This window comes from Peromyscus maniculatus, chromosome 1 (genome assembly GCF_049852395.1).
Source record: "Peromyscus maniculatus bairdii isolate BWxNUB_F1_BW_parent chromosome 1, HU_Pman_BW_mat_3.1, whole genome shotgun sequence".
NCBI classification, from domain to species: Eukaryota; Metazoa; Chordata; class Mammalia; order Rodentia; family Cricetidae; genus Peromyscus; species Peromyscus maniculatus.
This window is the reverse complement of record NC_134852.1, coordinates 63,859,850-63,882,694: the sequence shown is the minus strand read 5'-3', so window position 1 is coordinate 63,882,694 and position 22,845 is coordinate 63,859,850. Positions and strand designations below refer to the sequence as shown.

At 37.0% G+C, this 22,845-nt stretch overlaps 1 protein-coding gene across 1 annotated transcript in view; it reads left to right on the top strand.

The window, feature by feature from the left end:
* The window catches only part of LOC102924715 (serine/Arginine-related protein 53-like), an 89,665-nt gene extending 68,063 nt beyond the window's left edge, over nucleotides 1-21,602 (top strand). The window contains exon 3 of the mRNA XM_042272697.2: nucleotides 20,922-21,602. Within this exon, the coding sequence (XP_042128631.2) occupies nucleotides 20,922-21,387 (466 nt within the window). The 3' untranslated portion in view covers nucleotides 21,388-21,602. The remainder of the gene's footprint in view (nucleotides 1-20,921) is intronic.
* Nucleotides 21,603-22,845: the final 1,243 nt, after the last annotated feature.

The window sequence follows — 22,845 nt, the reverse complement described above, 5'->3', positions numbered from 1 at the left end:
GAAAAGTGCAAGAACAGAATGAGGGAGAGTAGACAGTTGGATACATTCTGTGTAAAGGCAGAGGAATTATAACAGTTCATTAGGAGAACTTCTGTCTTTATTTAAGTCAGTGCAGGAGAAATGGTCTGTCATTGTCAAACACCTCCTTCTTCTGCTCACAGACTAAAAATGTGTGGCCATCATCATAGTATCTGCATGGAGAACAGATTTGCATACTTTAAAAAAGCACCACTTTTTTTTCCTGAACACCCAAGTTTAAGGCTTTTTTCTGTACAAAGACAACAAAACTTAAAATCTTTTTAGCTTCTTAGGTTTACTTTGAAATGACCAATAAATTCATTGCATTTTGTAATGCAGCATCTGAAAATTGTATTCTGGTCAGTATTTCTGATAATTAATATTGATTTTCTACTTGAAAGGATTTAGAATAAGGTAAGAGACAAGCCACTGGGAAAGTACATAAAGCTAGATTAGTTTAATTGAGGTGAGGTGATCTACTCTAAATGTGTATGGTCTTATTTCATGTGATGAAGACTAAATAAAAAGGTGAAAGAAAGTTGAGCACCAGAATTCATCTCTGTCTGCTTCCAGACTGTGGATGGATGTGACCAGGGGCTTCAGATTTGTCTGTGGTGACTGTGGGTGCAAGTGACCAGCTGCTTCAAGCTTCTTCCATGGTGACCTCTCTCTTCTCCATACTACATTTATACACTCAAACTATGAGCCCAAAGTAACCCTCCCTCCCATGTTGCTTTTGCCATGCACATTTTCATAGCGATGAGAAAAGTAACTCTGTCCTTCATCATCATTAACCAACAATGATTTCCCTAACATATTTAGGCAATATATCAGAAATTCAATTAATAACTTCATTGGTCCTTCATAAAGGGTAAAAATGAAAATTACAATGCACTTGGATCTTAAAGTGCATGTATAACTACTTGTTTGAAGAATCTGTCACTGAAACTCTCTATTCTTTCATTCAGCTTGGACAAAAATTAAAAAACAAAAGCCTATGCTGACATTGCCCTGAGCAAGTCATGTTTGCCATTGCCACAGACAGATTAATTTTCAGAGCAGCTGTGCAGAACAGGCTGTTTCTGGAAAGCATACAGCTGCAGGCTGATGTGGAACTCAGGGGGTAATGCTATAAGTAGAGACACACAGTTCAGATGATGGAAATGTCAACACACAATGAAGTCATCATGTGCGTTTGTGATTAGAAAGAGCAGCTGGCCTCATAGTACTATTGAACTGATTTGTGAAGGAGTGTTGAGGAATGTACTTCCTACTGGGATCCAAGGCCAAATCCCAGACCAGTGATGGTACAAAGTTCAAAGTCATGTGATGGTGGCAGGATAGGAGTCTTTTAAAGAGTTCGATGTTTTGTTTTTAACATAGGGAAATAGTTGGATATTGACTGAGAGAATAAAATAAGAAATAGAAAAATATATGAAAGAGAAACAACCAATCATGGCTGCACATGAAGCTAAACCTGAAGATGGAAAAAGGTGTCTGAAGATGAAGTCAATAGGCCCTGACTGGGAGAAGTTGAGGAAGCCATTCAGTATCACTTTCATATGATATTCCATTTCCATAAACACATGCTGGTCCATCTTCAAAGGAATTCAACATCTGAAACCAGCATCTAAATCATCAAGACCTTTCAACAGACACATACCTTTAACAACAAAACACTGCTTTCTCCTTTTAATCCCCCTTTTGGCATTACTAGCATTTCTTTTGAGACACAGTCTCCCTATCCTGCCAGAATAGTCTCAAGACTATGGTCCTACCTGCTTCAGGCTTCTGAGTATTGGAATAAAAGTCAGGACCCACCATACTAGATTTCTTCTCTTCTTTTTTTTTAACCACTCAGCATCTTCTATAATGATTAATGTCAATTGTCAACTTTACTAGATTTAAAATCACCATGGAAACATACCTTTAGGTATTTCTCCCAGTATGTTTCCAGAAAAGATTAACTGAGTACAGAAAACCCATTCTGAAAAAGATTAACTGAGTACAGAAAACCCATTCTGAATTTAGATGGCATCATATGAAGGGCTGTGGTGTCTTGGACAGAATAAGAAAGAGAAAGTGAGCTGAAATCAGCATTCATCTCTCTCTGCTTCAAGATCAGATACAATGTGGCTAACTCTCTCAACATCTCCCACACCAAGATGGACTGTATCTACTCCAACTATAAGGAAAAACAAAACAAATCAAACCCTCCCTCCATGATCTAAGTCACACTTAGGCACTTGCATGGAATGAAATTATACTGCATGTGATAGGGATATCTGTCATCATAGACCAGAGTGCACAAGGTGGAACCAGTTGCCAGAATGTCTAGTATTTGTTATGTAGTCCCCTCCTACGCTGTACTAAAGTTCTGTGTATCTAATAGCATATGGAAAAGTGATGTCAGGTTATGAAACACATTGTGCCTCAGTCTTCCTTCCCTGTAGAAACAGAAAAGTGTAATTGGAAAAGCCATGATAATCTGAATGTCTGTATTCAGGTCACTGAAGAATGCAGCTATAAGCCAATAAGATATAAAACCCTGCCAAGAAGCATAGTAGTAAGATTGGATTCTACAGCTACAATCAAGCTTCCACATGATGGCAGTCATACAGATTGCCATCACAGCCATCTCCTCAATGTCCTTGTGCCTCAAAACTACAGGACTGCTCCTGTGTTCTGAAAACAGAAAGAGAATCAACAGTTGTAGTAAAGGTGCTAAGCATCTCAGTAATTTGTTACTCTATTTTTAATAGGGCCTCCTAGATGGGCATGATGGTTTACACCTGTAATCCCAACACTTGGGCAGCTACAGCAAAAAAGATTGAGGATTCAAAATGAATTTGAAAAACATACCTTCAACAACCAAAACTAAGTAGATAAAAATAGCCCTTTATATCCAAACAGCAAAAGTGTATTACATTGCATTATGACAACTTATATTGAAATAACCAGCATATGAAGAAAACAGTATTTTTTTCCCATGGCCAGCCTGAAATTATTCCCATGGCATGATAAATGATTGTATAATGGTGGGAGGATGAGGCAGGTACAAGTAATACATGTTTCTAATGTTCTCATCAATTGTTGAGATATAAACTAAACTGAAAAGTAAGCTAATTGAACTCATCATGCCAAATCAAATAGACTACTGTAGCTAAACGTTTTCTTGTGTCCCACCTGATCTGCAGCCACTCAGACCCAAGTAAACACACAGAGGCTTATATTAATTAAAACTGCTTGGCCATTAGCTCAGGCTTACGACTGACTAGCTCTTACACTTAAACTCAGCCCATTTCTGTTAATCTATATGTTGTCACATGTTCCATGGCTTTGCCTGTGTGCCATTACATGCTGCTCCCTGGACAGCTGGCTGGTGTCTCCTGACTCAGCCTTTCTCTTCCCAGAATTCTCTTTGTCTGCTTATCCCACCTATACTTCCTGCCTGGCTACTGGCCAATCAGTGTTTTTTTAAACAAGTGTACAAAAGCATTATCCCACAGAAGACTACTTTTTCTGTGACATGGAAAATGTGCATCTGATGAATTCATCAGTGAGTAACTAAAAATGCTTGTACTAAAAAGTGAAACAGTACTTTGCTTATGCACTTATGTGCTAGGGGAGGTGTAAGACCCAAAGTTAATCTGTAAGACCCACCCATCTAAGGATCAGGTAACTTCCTGGAATGCTGAGAAATGTAGTTCTTGGAAAATAACAATGCCTCATGAGAAAATACAGTAGCAGTATTGGTTTGTCCTTATAAGCTCCTGCAAAACATGCCTGGAGGCCATACAGCTGGGAATTCCAGAGAGCGGTCCTACCAAAGTCTATTTGGTCAGTATTTAATTACAGCTTGCTTCTAATTTGGCTCAAATGGTGGAACTGTTTTTTCTCAGGCAAGTCTCATGATTACCAGAGACAAACAATAATATCCATTCTAAATAGATACACACCACCCTTTTACCTTAATTTACTTCTTTCTACATGGTTTTGTGCTGACTAGCTGAACATTCATACTGAGCCTAAAAATGTTCTTTCCTTCACTCATTCCTCCTTTTTCACTAAAATTTCAAAATTTCTCTTTTGTTTTATTTAAAAAGAAACCAAAACAGTAGATTAAGCCTGGTGGGTAAAAGAATAACACCCACAGTAGATGAGACAATGTCAAAGAAATTGGGGTCTGGAGTAGGTATAATACTGCAGGATTAGAATCACTGGGGCAGAAGAAAGAGGCCCTGTCTTATAAGAGTTTTGTAAGTTGGCAGCAAGTTGGCATTCCATATTTGGAATTATTCTGATACCAAGGACTTCTAACAGAAGTGAAGATGCCTGGGAATGAAGGGAAGTATATGGTAAAAGTTTCCAGGGAAGCTGGGGACCTTTATACAGATTCATCAGCATAGACTCTTCCTATGTTAACAGTGTTTTTCAAAGGAGTCCTGTAAGTTAGGGCTTACATATGTACACTAACTCCCTCCTAGAGTCTGTACCTATAATTCTGATAATTTTAATTTCCAAATGTCACTCATTCTTTCAGCTGTAAAGGTCACTTTTTGCAGAAAGAATTAGGTGTAGTAGTACCTAATACAAGCCCAGAACTTGGGAGGGAGAGGAAGCAGGATGAGAAGTTCAAGGCCATCATCTAGATAGTAAATTTGGAACAGTCTTGGGCTTTAAGAGACACTGTCTTAAACCATCAAAAGAATTGCTTCATAGCTACAGAAACTTGCCATTTTAAACCTTTCCAATAACTGAGAATGTATAATATATTAACACATATTTGCATGTGTGTTAGTGAGTAGATGACACCACATCTTTGTGAATCACAGGGAAGAAAGATATATAGAGCTAAGACAACAAAAACTGATAAGCATAGCTGAAAATAAATAGTTTAATGAAATATTAGAAGGCAGTTTATTGTCATCTGTGGTGATATTTTATTTGTACTGAAATGTTATTTTAATTTTATGTTAATAAATAAAGTTGCCCTGGGGTCAGAGCTATTAGAGCCATAGTAAGAGCGTGGTGGTTAGAAGAGCTAGGTAGATTTCTGTGTGTTCAGGGATACAGCCAGTATTGGAGACATACGCCTTTAAGACCTGGAGGGCGGTACTTACAGGCAGTGATGAGGCAGTCATGTGGTTGGGTTTACAACCAATGAGAAGGCAGAACAGAAAGATTATTTAAACAGGGACACAGGAAGTACCTCCCTCTCTCGGGGAAGCTAGGAGCACTGCAGGAGGTAAGATTTTATCTCTGAGCTCTGACCTCTCGGCTTTTCTCTTTTACCTTGGCTCTGTGTTTCTTATTTTAATAATACGATTGGTTACATCTACATCTGGCGCCCAACGTGACAAGAATCCATTAAAAACTGCTTGGGGCTGGCTCCCTAGCCGGAGCAGCCGGCTCCCGGCCCAGGTCTGGGCTCAGGCTGGACTGTGAGCTGCTTGCTTAAAGCCAGTGCTACAAACAGCTCAGGCCTGCCCTGCTACACAGGGCCCCTGGCTGTAAAGCCAAGCCTTGACTCGGCTCAAGAGGGAACAAGTGGCTGGCTTTAAGCTTTAGCTGGCTACCCCTTCACTTTCACTTTCACTTTCACTTTCGCTTTCGCTTTTGCTTTTGCTTTCTCTCTTGCTTTCTCTCTGTCTCTCTGTTTCTCTCTCTCTCTCTCTCTCTCTCTCTCTCTCTCTCTCTCTCTCTCTCTGGATTTACACCTAGGACTCTAGGTGGCTGTTTTGAAATTCGCTCGGATTTCTACTGTTCTACGCAGATTTGGTAAGTCATAAAGGAAACTATTTAAAAGACAAATTTTTTCCACATTTAAAAAAAAAATGGGTTTCCTGTGTACATTGGAAGAAAATTGGGTTTTGTTTGAAATTTTAGGCAGTCTGACAATGGAACAACTATATGAAAAGATTAGTATTATGGGAATTATGCAGTTAATCACCATGCTTATTCTCATTTTACTATTTAAAAAGATAGTCGATTTAAGTGCCAGGATAACAGCTTTAGAAAAACCTGTTAATTTTAACAGTGAAGTTGGTTCATGTTTGGATCATAAGGTTACAGAAAGAAAGCCTGTTTTCACACAGTCATCCTTAATTTATCCTGTAACCGTACAGCAGATGCCTGATCAAATGGCTACACAAAATATCTGGGCTCCAATTGAACTGATGGATTTTAAAAGGTTTAAGGAGGCAATAGTATCTTATGGCATGCATTCCCCATATGTAAAGCAAATGTTAAACTCTTGGTCAACATATAATAGGATTATACCACAGGACTGGCGGGACCTTGCACAAGCTGTTCTAGAACCCAGCCAGAGACTTCAGTTTCTAACGTGGTTTAAGGAGGAAGCTAGAAACGTAGAAACACAATGGAGGGATAAAGGAATACAAGTTTGTCAGGATCAGCTTATTGGAGAAGGCCAATATGCTTCAATACAAACACAATGTTTATATGATGTTCAAACCGTAATTTTATGTCGAATGGCAGCCTTGAATGCATGGGACAGAGTTGATGAACCAGGAAAAAAACCTGAGTCATTCACAAAGGTTATGCAAGGCCCAAAAGAATCTTTCACAGATTTTTTAGAAAGACTGGCTTCAGCAGTAAACAGAATGGTCTCAGGATCAGAAGCTAGTAAGGCAATAATTGAAGCTTTGGCATTTGAGAATGCGAATGCAGCATGCAAAAGAATAATCAGGCCGTTAAGGGCAAGATCTGCACCTTTGGAAGATTGGATTAGAGAAACAATTAATGTTGAGGTTGATGAGCATGATACGTGGGTAGGAGAAGTAATTTCAAAAGGTTTGAGGAGTGTTAGATGTTTTGGGTGTGGAAAGCAAGGACATTTTAAAAGGGACTGTAAACAAGTCATTCCTAGAAGCAATGTTTCTTCAAGGAACAATGGCAACAGAATGCCCCTTCCTTCTGGAGTATGCAGAAGGTGTGGTAAGGGAAAACACTGGACCAACGAATGTAGATCAACAAAGGACAGACAGGGTAATCCTTTGCCTCAGTTTTCGGGAAACTCCCGGAGGGGCCTCATGCAGGCCCCCATAGCAAAACCAGTTCAAACCTTTCCTGCAGCTGTAGAGGAAATCCCTGCTCTGAGCGATTAAATAACCAAATGACTATTGGAATAAATCATGCTGGTCAGGATGATGAAACAGAGAGAATAGAAAATTCAGGAGAAAACATAAAGAAAATTTTTTGGCAAACTTCTATTAATGAACAGAGACCAAAATTAACGATAAAAATAAATGGTGTTTTGTTGTCTGGTCTGGTAGACACAGGTGCGGACATTACCATAATTGCACCAGAATTTTGGCATCCAGCTTGGCCTCTTCAGGAGGTAAACGTTCAACTGTTAGGAATTGGGACATTATCTGGAGTGAAACAGAGTGCAAGATGGCTGGAATGTATAGGTCCAGAAGGACAGAGAGGAAAATTAAAACCATATGTCGCTAACATAGCTATGAACCTGTGGGGTCGAGACTTGTTGCAACAATGGAATACTCAGATTAAAATCCCTCCAATCTCAGAAACAAATCATAAACTAGCACATGTTTCTGAGAGAAATATTAGAAGGCATTATTTTGAGTGGTCACCAGCCATCCATATTATACAAGAACAGGGCACAACAACTGATAATCTTCCAAAAATACCAACAGCTCTACCTTTAAAATGGTTAACAGACAAGCCTGTATGGGTTCAGCAATGGCCTTTAACAACAGAGAAACTCCAGGCTTTAGAAGAGCTGGTAGAAGAACAGTTAAATGCTCAGCATATTGAACAGTCAACCAGCCCTTGGAATTCTCCTGTATTTGTTATTAAAAAGAAATCTGGTAAATGGAGAATGGTAACAGACCTTAGAGCAATTAACAAAGTAATTCAGCCGATGGGCTCTCTACAATCTGGAATTCCTTTGCCTACTCTGTTACCAAAAGGATGGCCTCTCATAGTTATTGATTTAAAAGACTGTTTCTTTTCAATACCCTTACAAGAAAAAGACAGAGAAAGATTTGCTTTCACAGTGCCTACTTATAATAATTCTCAACCGGTTAAAAGATTTCAATGGAGGGTCCTCCCACAGGGAATGTTAAATAGCCCAACTCTGTGCCAATATTTTGTACAACAGCCATTGGAAGTGATACGTAAAAAATTTCCTAAATCTATAATTTATCATTATATGGATGATATTTTACTAGCTGACTCAAATGCAGATACTTTAGAAAGAATGTTTGAAGAAGTAAAGAAAATTTTGCCTTGCTGGGGATTACAAATTGCTCCTGAAAAAATACAAAGAGGAGATTCTATTAATTATTTAGGATATAAAATAGAGCTACAAAAAATTAGACCCCAAAAGGTGCAAATTAGGAGAGATAGACTACAGACTCTTAATGACTTTCAAAGATTATTTGGAGATATTTCTCATCTACGAACTATTGTTGGGGTAAAAAATGATGAACTGACTAATTTGTTCAAAACCTTAGAAGGTGACAAGGACTTAAATAGTCCAAGAGAATTATCACCTGAAGCTGAGAAAGAATTGGCCTTGGTAGAAAAGAAAGTACATGAAGGGCACGTGGATCTTATTGATCCAAAGCTGGATTGCATTTTGGTTATTTTACCTTCTAGGCATTCCCCTACTGGAATATTAATGCAGAGGGAAGATATTATATTGGAATGGATATTTTTACCAAATAAACCAAATAAAAAATTAAAAACTTATGGGGAAAAAATCTCTGACTTGATTTGGAAAGGAAAATTGAGACTTCGTCAATTAGCAGGAATAGACCCAGCAGAAATTGTCGTACCTTTAACTAAGGAGGACATTGAAAAATTATGGACAGAAAGTGAACCTTGGCAAAGAGCTTGCAGTAATTTTTTGGGAGAAATTAACAACAAATATCCCAAAAGCAACAGAATTGATTTTATAAAGAGAGCTGATTGGATCTTGCCTCGAATTGTACGGCAAAAACCCATATCTGGAGTTCGTACATTTTATACAGATGCCAACAAACAAGGAAAGGCAGGTTATAAATCAGAAAATTTAAGTAAAGTGGTACAAAGTCCTTATAATTCAGTGCAAAAATCAGAATTGTATGCTATTCTGTTGGTATTAATGGATTTTTCAGAACCTCTCAACATAGTAACTGACTCTCAGTATGCTGAAAGAGTGGTATTACATATTGAGACTGCAGAATTTATCCCTGATGCTTCAGAATTAACTTCACTATTTATTCAATTACAAGATACAATCAGGAAAAGGAGTCATCCTTTATATATAACTCACATCCGATCTCATACTGGTCTGCCAGGCCCTCTAGCACAAGGCAATGATGAGATTGATAAATTATTGATAGGAAATGTGCTGGAGGCCTCAGAATTTCATAAAAAACATCATGTCAATAGTAAAGGTTTAAAAAAGGATTTTTCCATAACCTGGCAACAAGCCAAAGAAATAGTAAAGAAATGTCCTACTTGTTCCTTCTATAATCAAACGCCATTACCAGCAGGATGTAACCCAAAGGGTACTCAGAGAAATGAAATCTGGCAGATGGATGTGTTTCACTTTGCAGAATTTGGAAAACTGAAATATGTACACCACACTATCGATACTTATTCAGGATTTCAATGGGCAACTGCTCTGAGTTCTGAAAAAGCTGATTCTGTAATCACTCATTTGCTAGAAGTTATGGCCATTATGGGTATACCTGCACAAATCAAAACTGACAATGCTCCATCATATGTCTCTGTTAAAATGAAACAGTTTTTTGCTTATTACAATATAAAGCATATTACAGGTATACCACATAATCCTACAGGTCAAGCAGTTATAGAAAGGTCAAACAGAACTCTAAAGGATATGCTAAATAAACAGAAAGGAGTAACAAAAACCCCCAGAAATAGACTGCATAATGCTCTATTAACTTTGAATTTTCTGAATGCCAATGAGAAAGGAACAACAGCTGCAGAGAGACATTGGGTAATAGAAAAAACTACAGAATTAAATCAGCCTATATACTTTAAGGATGTGCTGACCTCAGAATGGAAACCAGGGTATGTATTACGTTGGGGACGAGGTTTTGCTTTTGTTTCTACAGGAGAAGATAAGCTTTGGATACCATCAAAATTGATAAAGGTTCGATTTGAACAAGAGAAACCTCTTAATTAGAGGAGGTGATAGTTCATCAACCAGCATGAACATCCAATTTAAACTAACTTGTACCTATAGCACATGTCTTTTCATTTAATCAGATAATAACTTGCCAAAAAGGAACATCCCCAAAATTAGTCTTGGGGGAAGGTTTTTGTTTTTGTCTTTTAGGAGAATGAAGGTTAAGGAATCTGAAGGACACAAGACAAATGAGACAACTGAAGAAAAGGGACAAATCATCTATCCCAGGAAACAGAGTATATGGGAGTATATGGCATATGGGTATATATTATCTAAAAAATTTTATGTCTTCTTAAATGTTTGTTTTGCTTTTCTCTAAAGATTTAACACTATTGGTTTTCTAATAGTCCCAGTTCAATTAAAATTTAAAGCTGACTTTGGAGTTGGAGAATGGCTCTCTCCTTCTTTAAACTCAAGCATGTTGTTAAAATGAAAATACAAACTCCCTGTATCATGACAGAATAAAAGAGCCATTTTCTGCTATGGGACAGGACAAAAGCCAAATTAATTAAGGGACTATTCTATTACTAATCTCAACTCTTTGATTCTATTCTGATTCTTTAAACTTTTCTTAAAGTATAAATTTTATATCAAAATTTACAAGATTAATATATATATACATTTTAAACTTTGTTAAGATATGAATGGTCATATAGAGTACTATCTAATTCTAGAAAAAAGGCTTCAATTAGCTGCATATATATGTCTTTGTGTTCGAGTCTCTTATCAGTTTTCTGCAGGAAATCACGGCCAGGCCTAACATCAACTGAAGTCTCCGGAAAGAAGATGGGGCCCCACAACAACAACAACAACAACAATTCCACGTGGACAATAATAATATCACTAAACTGACAAACATCATCTACAGATCAGCTTTGAACTACAAGGTGCTCAGAGCAATTTTGAGATGACTAGCTGAGATGATCCAGTCTCAAAGACTACTTGAATAAGGACTTGAGATAAACCCTGAACTTTGGCTTTATACATAGACTGGATAATAAGGAAGGATATAGTTATCTTTCCTAGAATTTGACAATTAACCTAAAAAAATTTTCTTTCAGGATAAAGATAACTTCGCCCATACCCAGCAGGAAGCAATTTTAAGAATATGACACCCACATTGCCAAAGAAGTGGTGTGGGGCGGGTGGTTTTTTGGTTCTTTTAATGGGTTTTGGGTCTGGGATAATTTTCATTATTTAGGGGGGTAGGTTACAAGTTGTCAAGGGTTAGGAAAAAGGCTAAGCAAAGGAGATTAGATTTAAGGTTTTTGTTTAAAAAAAAAAACAACAAAAAAAAAGAAAGAAAAGAAAAAGACAATTACTAGTTTTAAATACTTTACATTATTACCAACTATTAGGATATAAAGAAATGAAAGTTAGTAGTTAGACATTACAATAGAAATTGTAGTCATATTAGATATGTTTTAAAAATTGAGCAGATGTATTTTAGACAGGTCATCTTCAAACCCTTCAGAGATCTACAGAATATGGCATTTAAAATGTTTTAATAACTTAGAAATTTTTCTTTTTTGAGACATGTCGGCTCCTGGCAGTACCAATCTACTTCAGAGAAAATATGGGCATTGAAGAAACTGCATATGGAGTTAATTTTCATTGTGGCAAAAGTTAGCCACTGGACAACAAAGTATCCTCAAATCAACAGAAAAAAATGGACAGATAGAACACGAAACAAAGGACTACCAATTCCTGCCAAAACAAGTGTGGTTATGGCTTTATCAGACGGCATCTTCTGAGGCCAGGACAATATGGCACCATCCCTGAAGTGGCCTTCACAATCTGGAAAAGGTACAGTGCCCTTTTCTTTGAAGGCAGCTGAACAGGCAGTGGGCCGATGGCTTCTGTTGTGCAATGGAACAGCAACTGAAAGCTCACGCCTCTCAATAGTAGACTGGCATTTAATAGAGGGATGTGGAGAAGGGCATGCTTAGATGAAGCCATATATACACAGCCAAGAAGAATGGACAGCTGAATTCAAAAACCATCAACAATTTCCAGAATTTAAAATCCTGAATCATGACATGACACTAGTGGAATTCAGGTGTTTCTGGTACATGGACTGCTCTCACCCAAATGGAGGTTGAACTGTTGACCTTGTGTACAACCTACTTCACAAATGAGTCTGTCAGATACCATAAGCCTATAGGCTGAAGATGATGCCCCAACACTGCAGAGAAACCTCAGGTGACTGTCCAGGCAGCTGGCTGTTTCTGTCAACTCACAAAATTTTTGGAAGTTGCTTTTGTGCACTTCCTGTTTTTATTTTTGTTAGCTAATATTATTTCCTTCTTGGGTCTCTGAGGGAGTTGAAGATTAGTTAGTTATAGTTGAAGATTAATTAGGATAGAAAGTGAATTAGATACATTTTGGACTTACTAAAATAGGATAGATAAGGGAATTATTTTCTCTGATTTGTCAAATACAAATGGACTAGACATCGTTTAGGTATTTGTTACTTGTATATATTGTATATAGTTATTGTACTTTTGTATATAGTTTTTCTTTTGTTAGTTATAACCTTTTGCCTTTTTTCTTTTTATTAAAATAGAAAAGGGGAAATGTGGTGATATTTTATTTGTACTGAAATGTTATTTTAATTTTATGTTAATAAATAAAGTTGCCCTGGGGTCAGAGCTATTAGAGCCATAGTAAGAGCGTGGTGGTTAGAAGAGCTAGGTAGATTTCTGTGTGTTCAGGGATACAGCCAGTATTGGAGACATACGCCTTTAAGACCTGGAGGGCGGTACTTACAGGCAGTGATGAGGCAGTCATGTGGTTGGGTTTACAACCAATGAGAAGGCAGAACAGAAAGATTATTTAAACAGGGACACAGGAAGTACCTCCCTCTCTCGGGGAAGCTAGGAGCACTGCAGGAGGTAAGATTTTATCTCTGAGCTCTGACCTCTCGGCTTTTCTCTTTTACCTTGGCTCTGTGTTTCTTATTTTAATAATACGATTGGTTACATCTACAGTCATCTACTTAGGAAACTTTAAAATCCCAAGTTGAGAACTATCAGTATCATTTATTGTCCTGTCTCTGTGTAATGAGAAAGTGCAGGGCTTGTCTCAAGTCCTGGCTAGAGTAGTCTGTGAGGCTGGATCATCTCAGTTATCCATCTTGAAATTGTCCTGAGCAGTTCATAGTCCAAAGCCAATATTTGAGTAGTGTTTTTCAGCTTCATGGCATTACTACAATCTAGGTGGAAATGTTGTTATAGGGCCCCATCCTCCTTTTAGAGACTTCATAGGTTGCTATTAGGGATTGTTATGGTTCCCTGAAGAAAACCTAAACATTTTAGATGTCATATGCAGCAAATCTCAAAGAGGTTAAAGGACCATAATTTGTTATGTGCTTCTACAGTATAAAAACTTAATTTCTAGTTACCTGATACAGACTCAAACCTGAAATCATGTACAAGATGCTAAATGAAGCCTTTTACTAGAATTAGTAATGATTATGATTATTATATATGACATATTATTAATATCATGACAAAAAGTTTAACTATATATGTTAATCTTATAAATTTTGAAATAGTATTTATACCTTAAGAAATGTTTTAAAGAATCAAAATAAAACTAAACAATTATGAGATTACTGGCAATAGAATAGTCCCTTAATATTGGTATTTCTTCTGTTCCATATCAGCTTGATCTTCTGATGTGAGATAGAGATTTTAGATTTTCTTTTAACAAGCATGCTTGGGTTTAAAGAAGAAGAGAGCCACACTCCAGTTCAATGCTGCTTTTAATTTCTAATTGAACTGGGATTACAAAAAGAACATTTCAAATATACATCTGTAGAGAAGAGCAGAAACAAACATTTGGGAAGATTTATGAAATTTTTGATATACCAATAGGATAATTTACTCCCTCTTGGGACATTTTCTGGATGATTTGTTCTTTTTCTTTAGATGTCTCATTTGTCCAGTGGTCTTTACTTTCCTTAGTTAGATGTCTTCATTCTCCTGAAAAGACAAAAGCAAAACCCTGCCCCCTCCCTAAATTTGGGGATATTCCCTTTTGACAAGTTATATTTGATCAAATGAAAAGCATTTGTAAGTCTTATAAGTTAGTTTAGATCAAATGGTCACACTGATGAATTATCACCCTTTCTAATCAAGAGGTCTCTCTTGTTCTAATCTAATCTTTATCAATTTTGAGGGCATCCATGGCCTTTTTTTTCTCCCATGGAAACAAAAGCAAAACCTCTTCCCAAACATAACACATGTCCTGGTTTTCATTCTGAGGTCAACATATCTTTAAAGTATACAGGTTGATTTAATTCACCAGTTGTTTTCTATTATCCAATGTCTCTCTGCAGCTCTTGTTCTTTTCCCATTAGCATTTAGAAAATTTAAAGTTAATAAAGCATTGTACAATCCATTTCTGGGAGTCTTTATTATCCCTTTCTGTTTATTAAGCATACCTTTTAGAACTTTTTATAACTGCTTGCCCTACAGAATTGTGTAATATACTTCTAATACCTTTTACAATGTAATACACAAAAAATGTTTCATTTTACTGGAGACATATACTAGATCTTTGTCCGTCTTAATTTGTACAAATATTCCCATGATGGCCATAACTTCTAATAGATGTGTCTGTACAGAATCGGCCTTTTCAGAACTCAAAGCAGTTGCCCTTTGAAAACCTGAATATGTATCTATGGTGTGGTGTACACATTTTCCAACTGCAAAATAAAACATACCCATTTGCCAAATTTCATTTTTTTTGAGTACCATTTGGGTTACTTCCTGCAGGTAGTGAAGTTTGGTTATTCAAAGAATAAGTAGGGCATTTCCTAACAATTTCCTTGACTTCTTGTCAATAGATAGAAAAATCTTTTTTCAAACCCTTGCTACTGACATGATGTTTCTAATGAAATTCTGAGGCTTCTAGCATATTTTCTACCAATAAGTTGATCAATTTCATTATTACCTTGTGCTAGAGGGCCTGGTAGACCCATATGGGATCTGATATGTTTTATATAAGGGATGATTTCTATTTCTGATTATTTCTTGTAATTGCACAAATAACAGTGTCAATTCTGAATCATCTGGAATAAGTTCAACAGTTTCAATAAACTCTTTCTGCATATTGAGAGTCAGTAGGTATCTTAAGAGGTTCTGGAAAATCTAGTAATTTCATCAGGATAGCATGTAATTCTAACTTTTGAACAGAATCATAAGGACTTTGAGTCACTTTACTTAAATTTCCTGACTTATAACCTGACTTTCCTGATTTGTTTCTATCAGTATAGAATGTTGGGGCTCCAGAAATGGTTGTTCACTTATTGCTAGTCTCTCAAAAAATTACTCCAAGCTCTTTGCCAATGTTAATTTTCTGCTCATACAGAGGAAATTTCAACATTAGTAAAAGGTACTACAATTTCTTCTGTGTCTTTTCCTGCTAATTGATGAGGTCCCAACTTTCCTTTTAGAATAAACTGAGAAATATTTCTTGTATAAATCTTTAATTTTTTACTCTGTGTGGCAAAAATATCCATTCTAAAATATTATCTTCTCTCTGCATTAGAATTCCAATAGGAGTACATGTAGAAGGCAAGATAAGCAGAATCAATCAAGGTCTGGAACTAAATGATCTACATGTACATTCCTTAATTTTTTTTCTACCAAAGCCAATACTTTCTTAGCCTCAGCTGATAATTTTTTTTGGACTCTTCACGTCCTTGTCACCTTCTAAGTTTAGAAACAAATTACTCAGATCTTGAGTTGTTAATCTAATTGTGGGCCATAGCCAGTTAATGTCTCCCAGCAATTTTTGGAAAGTCATTAGGAGTCTGAAATTGGTCTCTCCTGATTTATACCTTTTGGTGTCAAATTTTTTATAAAACTATTTTATATCCTATGTAATTAATAGAATCTCCCCTTGTATGCTTTTAGGAGCAAGGCAATATTTTTCTTTATTGCTTCAAAATTTTCTCTAAAGTATCTACATTTGAATCAGCTAGTAAGATATTGTCCATATAATGGTAAATTTTAGTTTGAGCAAACTTCATGAATCATTTCCCATGGCTGTCCTCCAAAATACTGGCACAGGATGAGTCTGTTTAACATTCCTTGTGGGAGAAACTTCCATTGATATTTCTTCACAGGCTGAGAATTATATGTAGTCCCTGTGAAGTCAATTTTTCCCTAATCTTTTCTTGTAAAAGTATAGTGAAGAAACAGTCTTTTAAATAAATAAATATAATAAACCATTGGTTAGGTAATAGAGAAGGCACGAGAATTCCAGGCTGCAAAAGCCCATTGGTTGTATCATCTTAATAGTAGCTCTTAGATCTGTCAACATTCTCCATTTTCCAGATTTCTTTTTAATAACAAATACAGGAGAATTTTAATGACTATTTGATTCCTCAATAAGTTGAGCATTTAGCTGCCCCTATACCAATTTTTCTAAGGTCTGTAAATTTTTTGATATCAAAGGCCATCATCTCAACCACACAGGTTTGTCAGTCAATCATTTTAAAGGTATGGAGGGCTGTTGGTACGTTTGAAAAATCAGCAGCTCTTGTGCCTTGTTTTTGTACAACCAAAGTGGTCAGTGGCTGCTCTTTATAATACCTTTTAATAGTTTTTCCCAGAAATATACATTAGTTTATGGTTTGTTTCTGAGACTGGAGGAATGTTAATCTGGGTATTCCATTGCTGTAACAAATCATGCCCTGATTAGTTCATTGCTATATTAGCCAGATATGGCTTTAATTTTCCTCTCTGTCCTTCTGGGCCTATACATTCAACCCATTCATCTTTGTTTCGCCTGAGATAAAGTTCTAATCCTTAAAAGCTGAATATTTACCTTTTGAAGAGGCCAATTTTGATGCCAGGATTTGTGTGCAATTACTGTTATATCTGTTCCTATGTTTAAAAAAACCTTCAATTACAATGTCATTTATTTGGACCTTGAGCTTTTGTCTTTGATAATTTATGAAAGTGTTCCAACATATTCACTTTATGGTTTCTCCTGATATTTTTATTTTCTCTTCTAATGCTTTTCTACCATCCAGAGAAGTATGTATTTTTTTACAATAGGCATTAAGCCTTTTAATTGCTATGAGGAGGGGTTTTCCCCATTGTGATAGGGAATGATTGAACAAAATTTCACATGGGAGCCTGTGAGAGACTCCAAAGCTGTTTCCCAATGGTAAAGGGTTACCTTTTGTGCCCCTTGTTGATCTGCATTCATTGGTCCAATGTCAGCCTTTGCCAAACCTTCTGCATATTCCAGAAGGCTGGAGCTTTCGATTTAGGTTATCTCTAGAAAAAAAATATTGTTTCTAGGAATGCCCTGCCTACAATCCCTTTTTAAATGACCTTGTTTACCATTATTGAAATGTGACATTTTGATTTTTCTTCAAGCCTCTCCGTTCTAAGCATAAACATGGTTATGGGAGACAATATTTACTGTATGTTTGATCCAATACTTCATGGGTGCTGATCTTACCTTTAAAGGCCCAATTACCCTTTTGCATTGTGGATTATCATTTTCAAAAGACCAAAGCCAAAAATTCAATTAATCTTCATCTAACATCTGGATCTGGTATCATTCTATTTACAGCTGAAGTCAATCTTTGCAAAAAATCAATGAAGGCTTCTTTTGGGCCTCTTAGTAAATGGCTCAGATATCTTTCATGATTTTTGAATTTTGTCCCAAGCATTCAAAGCTGATGTGTGGCATAGGAACAATGTGTGATCATCAAATGTAACCTGTCTTTCCACATCAGCCTAACGGCCCTCACCAAGGATTTGATCTTAGAAAATCTTATAACCTCTTACCCTACCTTGTTGTTCAATGACCCTAGCTTTATCTCCCCACCAAGTGTTCCACTGTAGCTGAGGACCATATTTCAATATTGCTATAACTAAATCTTTTCAGTCTTGTGCTATAATTGTGTTCCAAGTGGACCATAAATCTAACATCTGCTTCACAAAAGGTGAATGCATGCCATATGAGACTATTGCTTCCTTAAATCTCTTCAAATCTAACATTTCTATAGGTTCCCATTTGACTCATGAATAGCAATAGCCTTGGGGATACCTGTCATCTAGTTGTCATTCTTGAATGATAACTGGATAAATTAAAGTTGGTTTTCTAATAACCTTGGGCTTCACCCCTTCAGTTTCATAATGCCCTGGTGTGATAACTTCTGCTATAAACATCTCTGTCTGCATGTGAATATTTTTCTTAGTTCCACTAGTCTGTCTTTCTGAGGATTTTATCTTATCTGTCAATTTTTCATATTTGACATTGATATCAAACAATTTTTAGGGATAAAATAAGAATTACCAAATTGATAATTGGCATTGTGTCAATCCTGTCTAGGCTGGTTATCCCTTCATCTAATTGTTGCATTTTCAAACCATCCATTGAAGAACTATAAAGAGCCCTAACTCAGTCCATCATAATGATTCCCATTTTTAACCTCTTCAACCTCTTCTCTCTCCTTTCTTAAATATAATCCCCCCCTTAAGAAGTCCCAGTTGTTTCACCAACTCTGCTGACAATGACAGTGAAGTGTGAGGCTTTCTGTCCCTGTATAGCACATCTGGGCAGAGAACACAGGCAGTGCACAGCCTGGCTGAGGACAGCTGCCACTGATAGCATGTTAGAGGCCCAATGAGGGTGTTCAGGGGAAGCCCACAACCCATAGGGGAAAAGGAGCCAAAGAGCTAGTCATCTGAAAGGCAGACACAGGAAATGTGGAAAAACAGCATGTGTAGGAAGGAAGTGAAAGCACAGACCTGCCTGAAGGCAGAGGTGGCGAGTGGTGAGGGACTAACTTTAGCAGAGTTTGGAGCCCAGGTACCTGTGGAGTTTGGGGCTTGTGGAGTTTGCTGTAGAGAGGCTACAACAGGAAAATTCCAGACTCACTCAGAGCGCTTGAGGAAGAAAAGGAAAAGCCACCCAGAAGCACAATGCGTTCACTGGGTACAGTTCCCATGTGCAACTCCAGCTGGTGTTGGTGGCTGCAAAGCCATGGGGAAGGAGCTACCTAGTGAATTCATGCCCTAAGTTGGACTTCAGGTGAAGCATTAATTTAGTTAATCTTATCAAAAAAAGTCAGGAATCAGATATTGGTGTACAGACCTGAAAGATCAGAGAAACAGCAGAGTAGTCAAAGTCACTTCCTACATCTCTGGTTCCTCCATCCATAAGGGCCAAGATCCCTCTCTGCCCCTCCTTATGACTCTCTTCTCTCTACAGTCTTTCAAACCTCTATGATTAATCTTGGTCAGCCAGTGGCTGGCCCTGTCCTCTCTAACTCCAAGCAAGCTTTATTTGTCAGAACACAACCAAAATATCATGCAACACTGCAAAGCAAAGCTGCCTGGCCCAGTGCTTCAGCCTCTGGTCTCTTATCATATTACAGTGCTCAGGAAAATAGCTCACAGTGTGAATAGAGGCCTCAGGTCATTGAAGGGGTTGTTCAACCTGAAACTTGAAAGGCTTCTTGGTAATGCATTCATTTTTCATTGTTAAAGAAGATGATTCTTTTCAATTGTAAAGCCATATTATAGTATCTGAGAATGTGTTCACACATTCTCAGCCCAAGGCAATCAGTATGCAACATTAACCACAATTCCTCACTTCACTTTAGAGGTAGGATATTTATCACCTTCCCTGAATTTTAGGTCCTGGAAGGTTAAAGAACATCTGTTTGAGGTCATGATTTTCTTATAAGAGATTAATGGATCTGTAATGTCACACTCTGCTTGACTGTATCAGATAATACATTAATCACCACATAAGCCTAGACCCAGTAGGTGCATGAGAAGAAATTCCATCTACTTCTTCCTTCTTGGTGTCTTCATCTCTTTGGCTCTTTCTTTCTTTTTTTTTTAATTTATGAGCACAGTTCCTTACTAGAAGACTCAGCATAACTTTCTGTCCATGGTGTTGCAATTTTCTCAGTTCTATTATGACACATGCTTTCAAAACATGTTCTTATTTAAATATAAGAAGAATTGGTACTGTAGCTTTGTTGGTAGATAACTAGGTTAACATGCACAAAAAAAGTCCTGGCCTCCATTTGCAACAATGCATAAATCCTGTTCAGTGGTTCATGCTTGTAATCTCAGCATGCAGATGTGAAGGCAAACAGAATATAAATTCTGTATCATCCTGTATTGCTCACTTTGTCACTCTGAAATACAGAAGTTCTTATCCAAACAAACAAAATATTAGTTATTCTCATTTTAATATTTATGAACAGATATATTGACCATACAGCCAAATGACAGTTTTGAAGTTTAAAAATCCTTGTGACATGAGAGAGCTGCCTGTGGGCTGCACCACCACCACCACCACAGCCACCCACTGGGTTCTATCCCAAAGACCCACTCCACCACTCACCCCTACCCACTTCATCATACTCTCTGTGGCCAGCCCTTCCCCTCAACTCTAGAAGACTCCATTAATCCACACCAGTGAAAAGAACAGGTGAGTCATTGGCCTGCCAGCTGAGCTGCCTAATTCCACTAAAATCAGGAAAAAGACAAGGCTGTCCACTCTCTTCACATCTATTCAATATAGTACTCGAAGTTTTATCTAGAGCAGTAATACAAGAAAAGCAGATAAAGTGGATATAAATTAGATAGGAAGAAGTCAATATTTTGCTATTTGCAGATGATATGATAGTACATATAAGTGACCCCTAAAATACTACCAGTGAGCAGGCCAAAGCCAGACTACAATTGGTTCTTGAAGCTGCTGCAAAAGCTGATGAAGCACTAAAAGCCAAAGAAAGAAATGAAGAAGAAGCAAAGAGAAGAAAAGAGGAAGACCAAGCCACCTTGGTGGAACAAGTAAAAAGAGTTAAAGAAATTGAAGCCATTGAAAGCGATTCTTTTGTTCAGCAGACATTCAGATCAAGTAAAGAAGTCAAAAAGTCAGTAGAACCAAGTGAAGTGAAGCATGTGACTCCAGCATCAGGACCAGCATCAATAGCCTCTGACCCACCCAGCATCAAAAAGGAAATAGACCCTGACAGCATCCCCACGGCCATCAAGTACCAAGATGACAATTCTCTGGATCATCCAAATTTATTTATTGAAAAAGCTGAAGCTGAAGAAAAGTGGTTCAAGAGATTAATTGCTCTCCGACAGGAAAGACTAATGGGCAGTCCTGTGGTCTGAGGAAGAGATTTATGGTTGAATTGACAGAAACCTTGAAAATTTAGGTTTTTAAATACCAATATTAACTTTTACTCTTCAAAATAATTTAGCCAGTTACATAGAAAGAAAATCTCATTTCTTCTCTCGTGTTCAACTATTTGTTGTTTCAAATCAAACATTGGAAATAGTGAATCTATTGTAAAAAGGTGTGTGTTCATGAACATATTATCCTGTTAATAAAGCTAATCATAAAAAATACTACCAGTCAAAAATATGACTGAGTACAAGATTAATTAAAAAAAACAGTATCCCTCCTATATACATCTGATAAATGGGCTGAGAAAGAAATCATGGGAAAAATACCCTTTATAATATCCACATGCAATAAAAAAATAACTTGGGGTAAACCTAACTAACAAATGAAAGACATGTATGATAAAAACTATAAGTTTTTGAAGAAAGAAGTTGGAGATGATATCAAAAAATAGAAAGATCTCCCAGGCTCATGAATCACTAAGATTAACATAGTAAAAGTGGCCATCTTATCAAAAGTAGTCTGAAGGTTCAATGCAATCCCTGTCAAAATTCAAACAGAAATCTTCACAGAACATGAAGGAACAATACTCAAATTCACATAGAGAAACAAAAACCTAGGATAAGTAAAACAATAAAGGAGCTTTTGGAGGTATAACCATCCTTTATTTCAAGCTCTCCTATAGAACTATCATATTTAAAAAAACATGATGTTGACACAAATACAGACAGGTGGATCAATGGAATCAAATTAAAGACCCTAACATAAATCCACACACCTGTGAACACCTGATTTTTGAGAAAGAAGCCAAAATTATACAATGGAAAATAGAAAGTGTCTTCAACAAATGATTCTGGCATAACTAAATGCCATCATGTGGAAGAATGTAAATAGAACTTATCTGTCACATTGCACAAAAGTTCTAGTCCAGAGCTGGAGAGATGGCTCAGAGGTTAAGAACACTGATTGTTCTTCCAGAGGTCTTGAGTTCAATTCCCAGCAACCACATGATGGCTCACAACCATCTGTAATTTGACCTGGTGCCCTCTTCTGGTCATATATGTTGTATACATAATAAATAAATAAATCTTTTTTAAAAAAGTTCTAGTCCAAGTGAATCAAAGACCTCAGCATAAATTCAGTTACACTGAACCTGATAGAAGAGAAAGTGGGAAGTATCTTTGCTGAGTGCAGTGGCAGAGGAGACAACTTCCTGCATATAACATCAGTAGTACAGACACTGAGACTGACAACTAATAAATAGGACTTCATGAAAATGACAAGATTCTGTAAGGCAAAGGACACTGTCAATAGGACAAAATGGCAGCCTACAGAATGGGAAAAGATCTTCACTAACCCCACATCTGACAGAGGGCTGAGCTCCAAAGTATATAAAGATCTCAAGAAATTAGGCATCAAAATACCAAATAATCCAATTTTAAAAA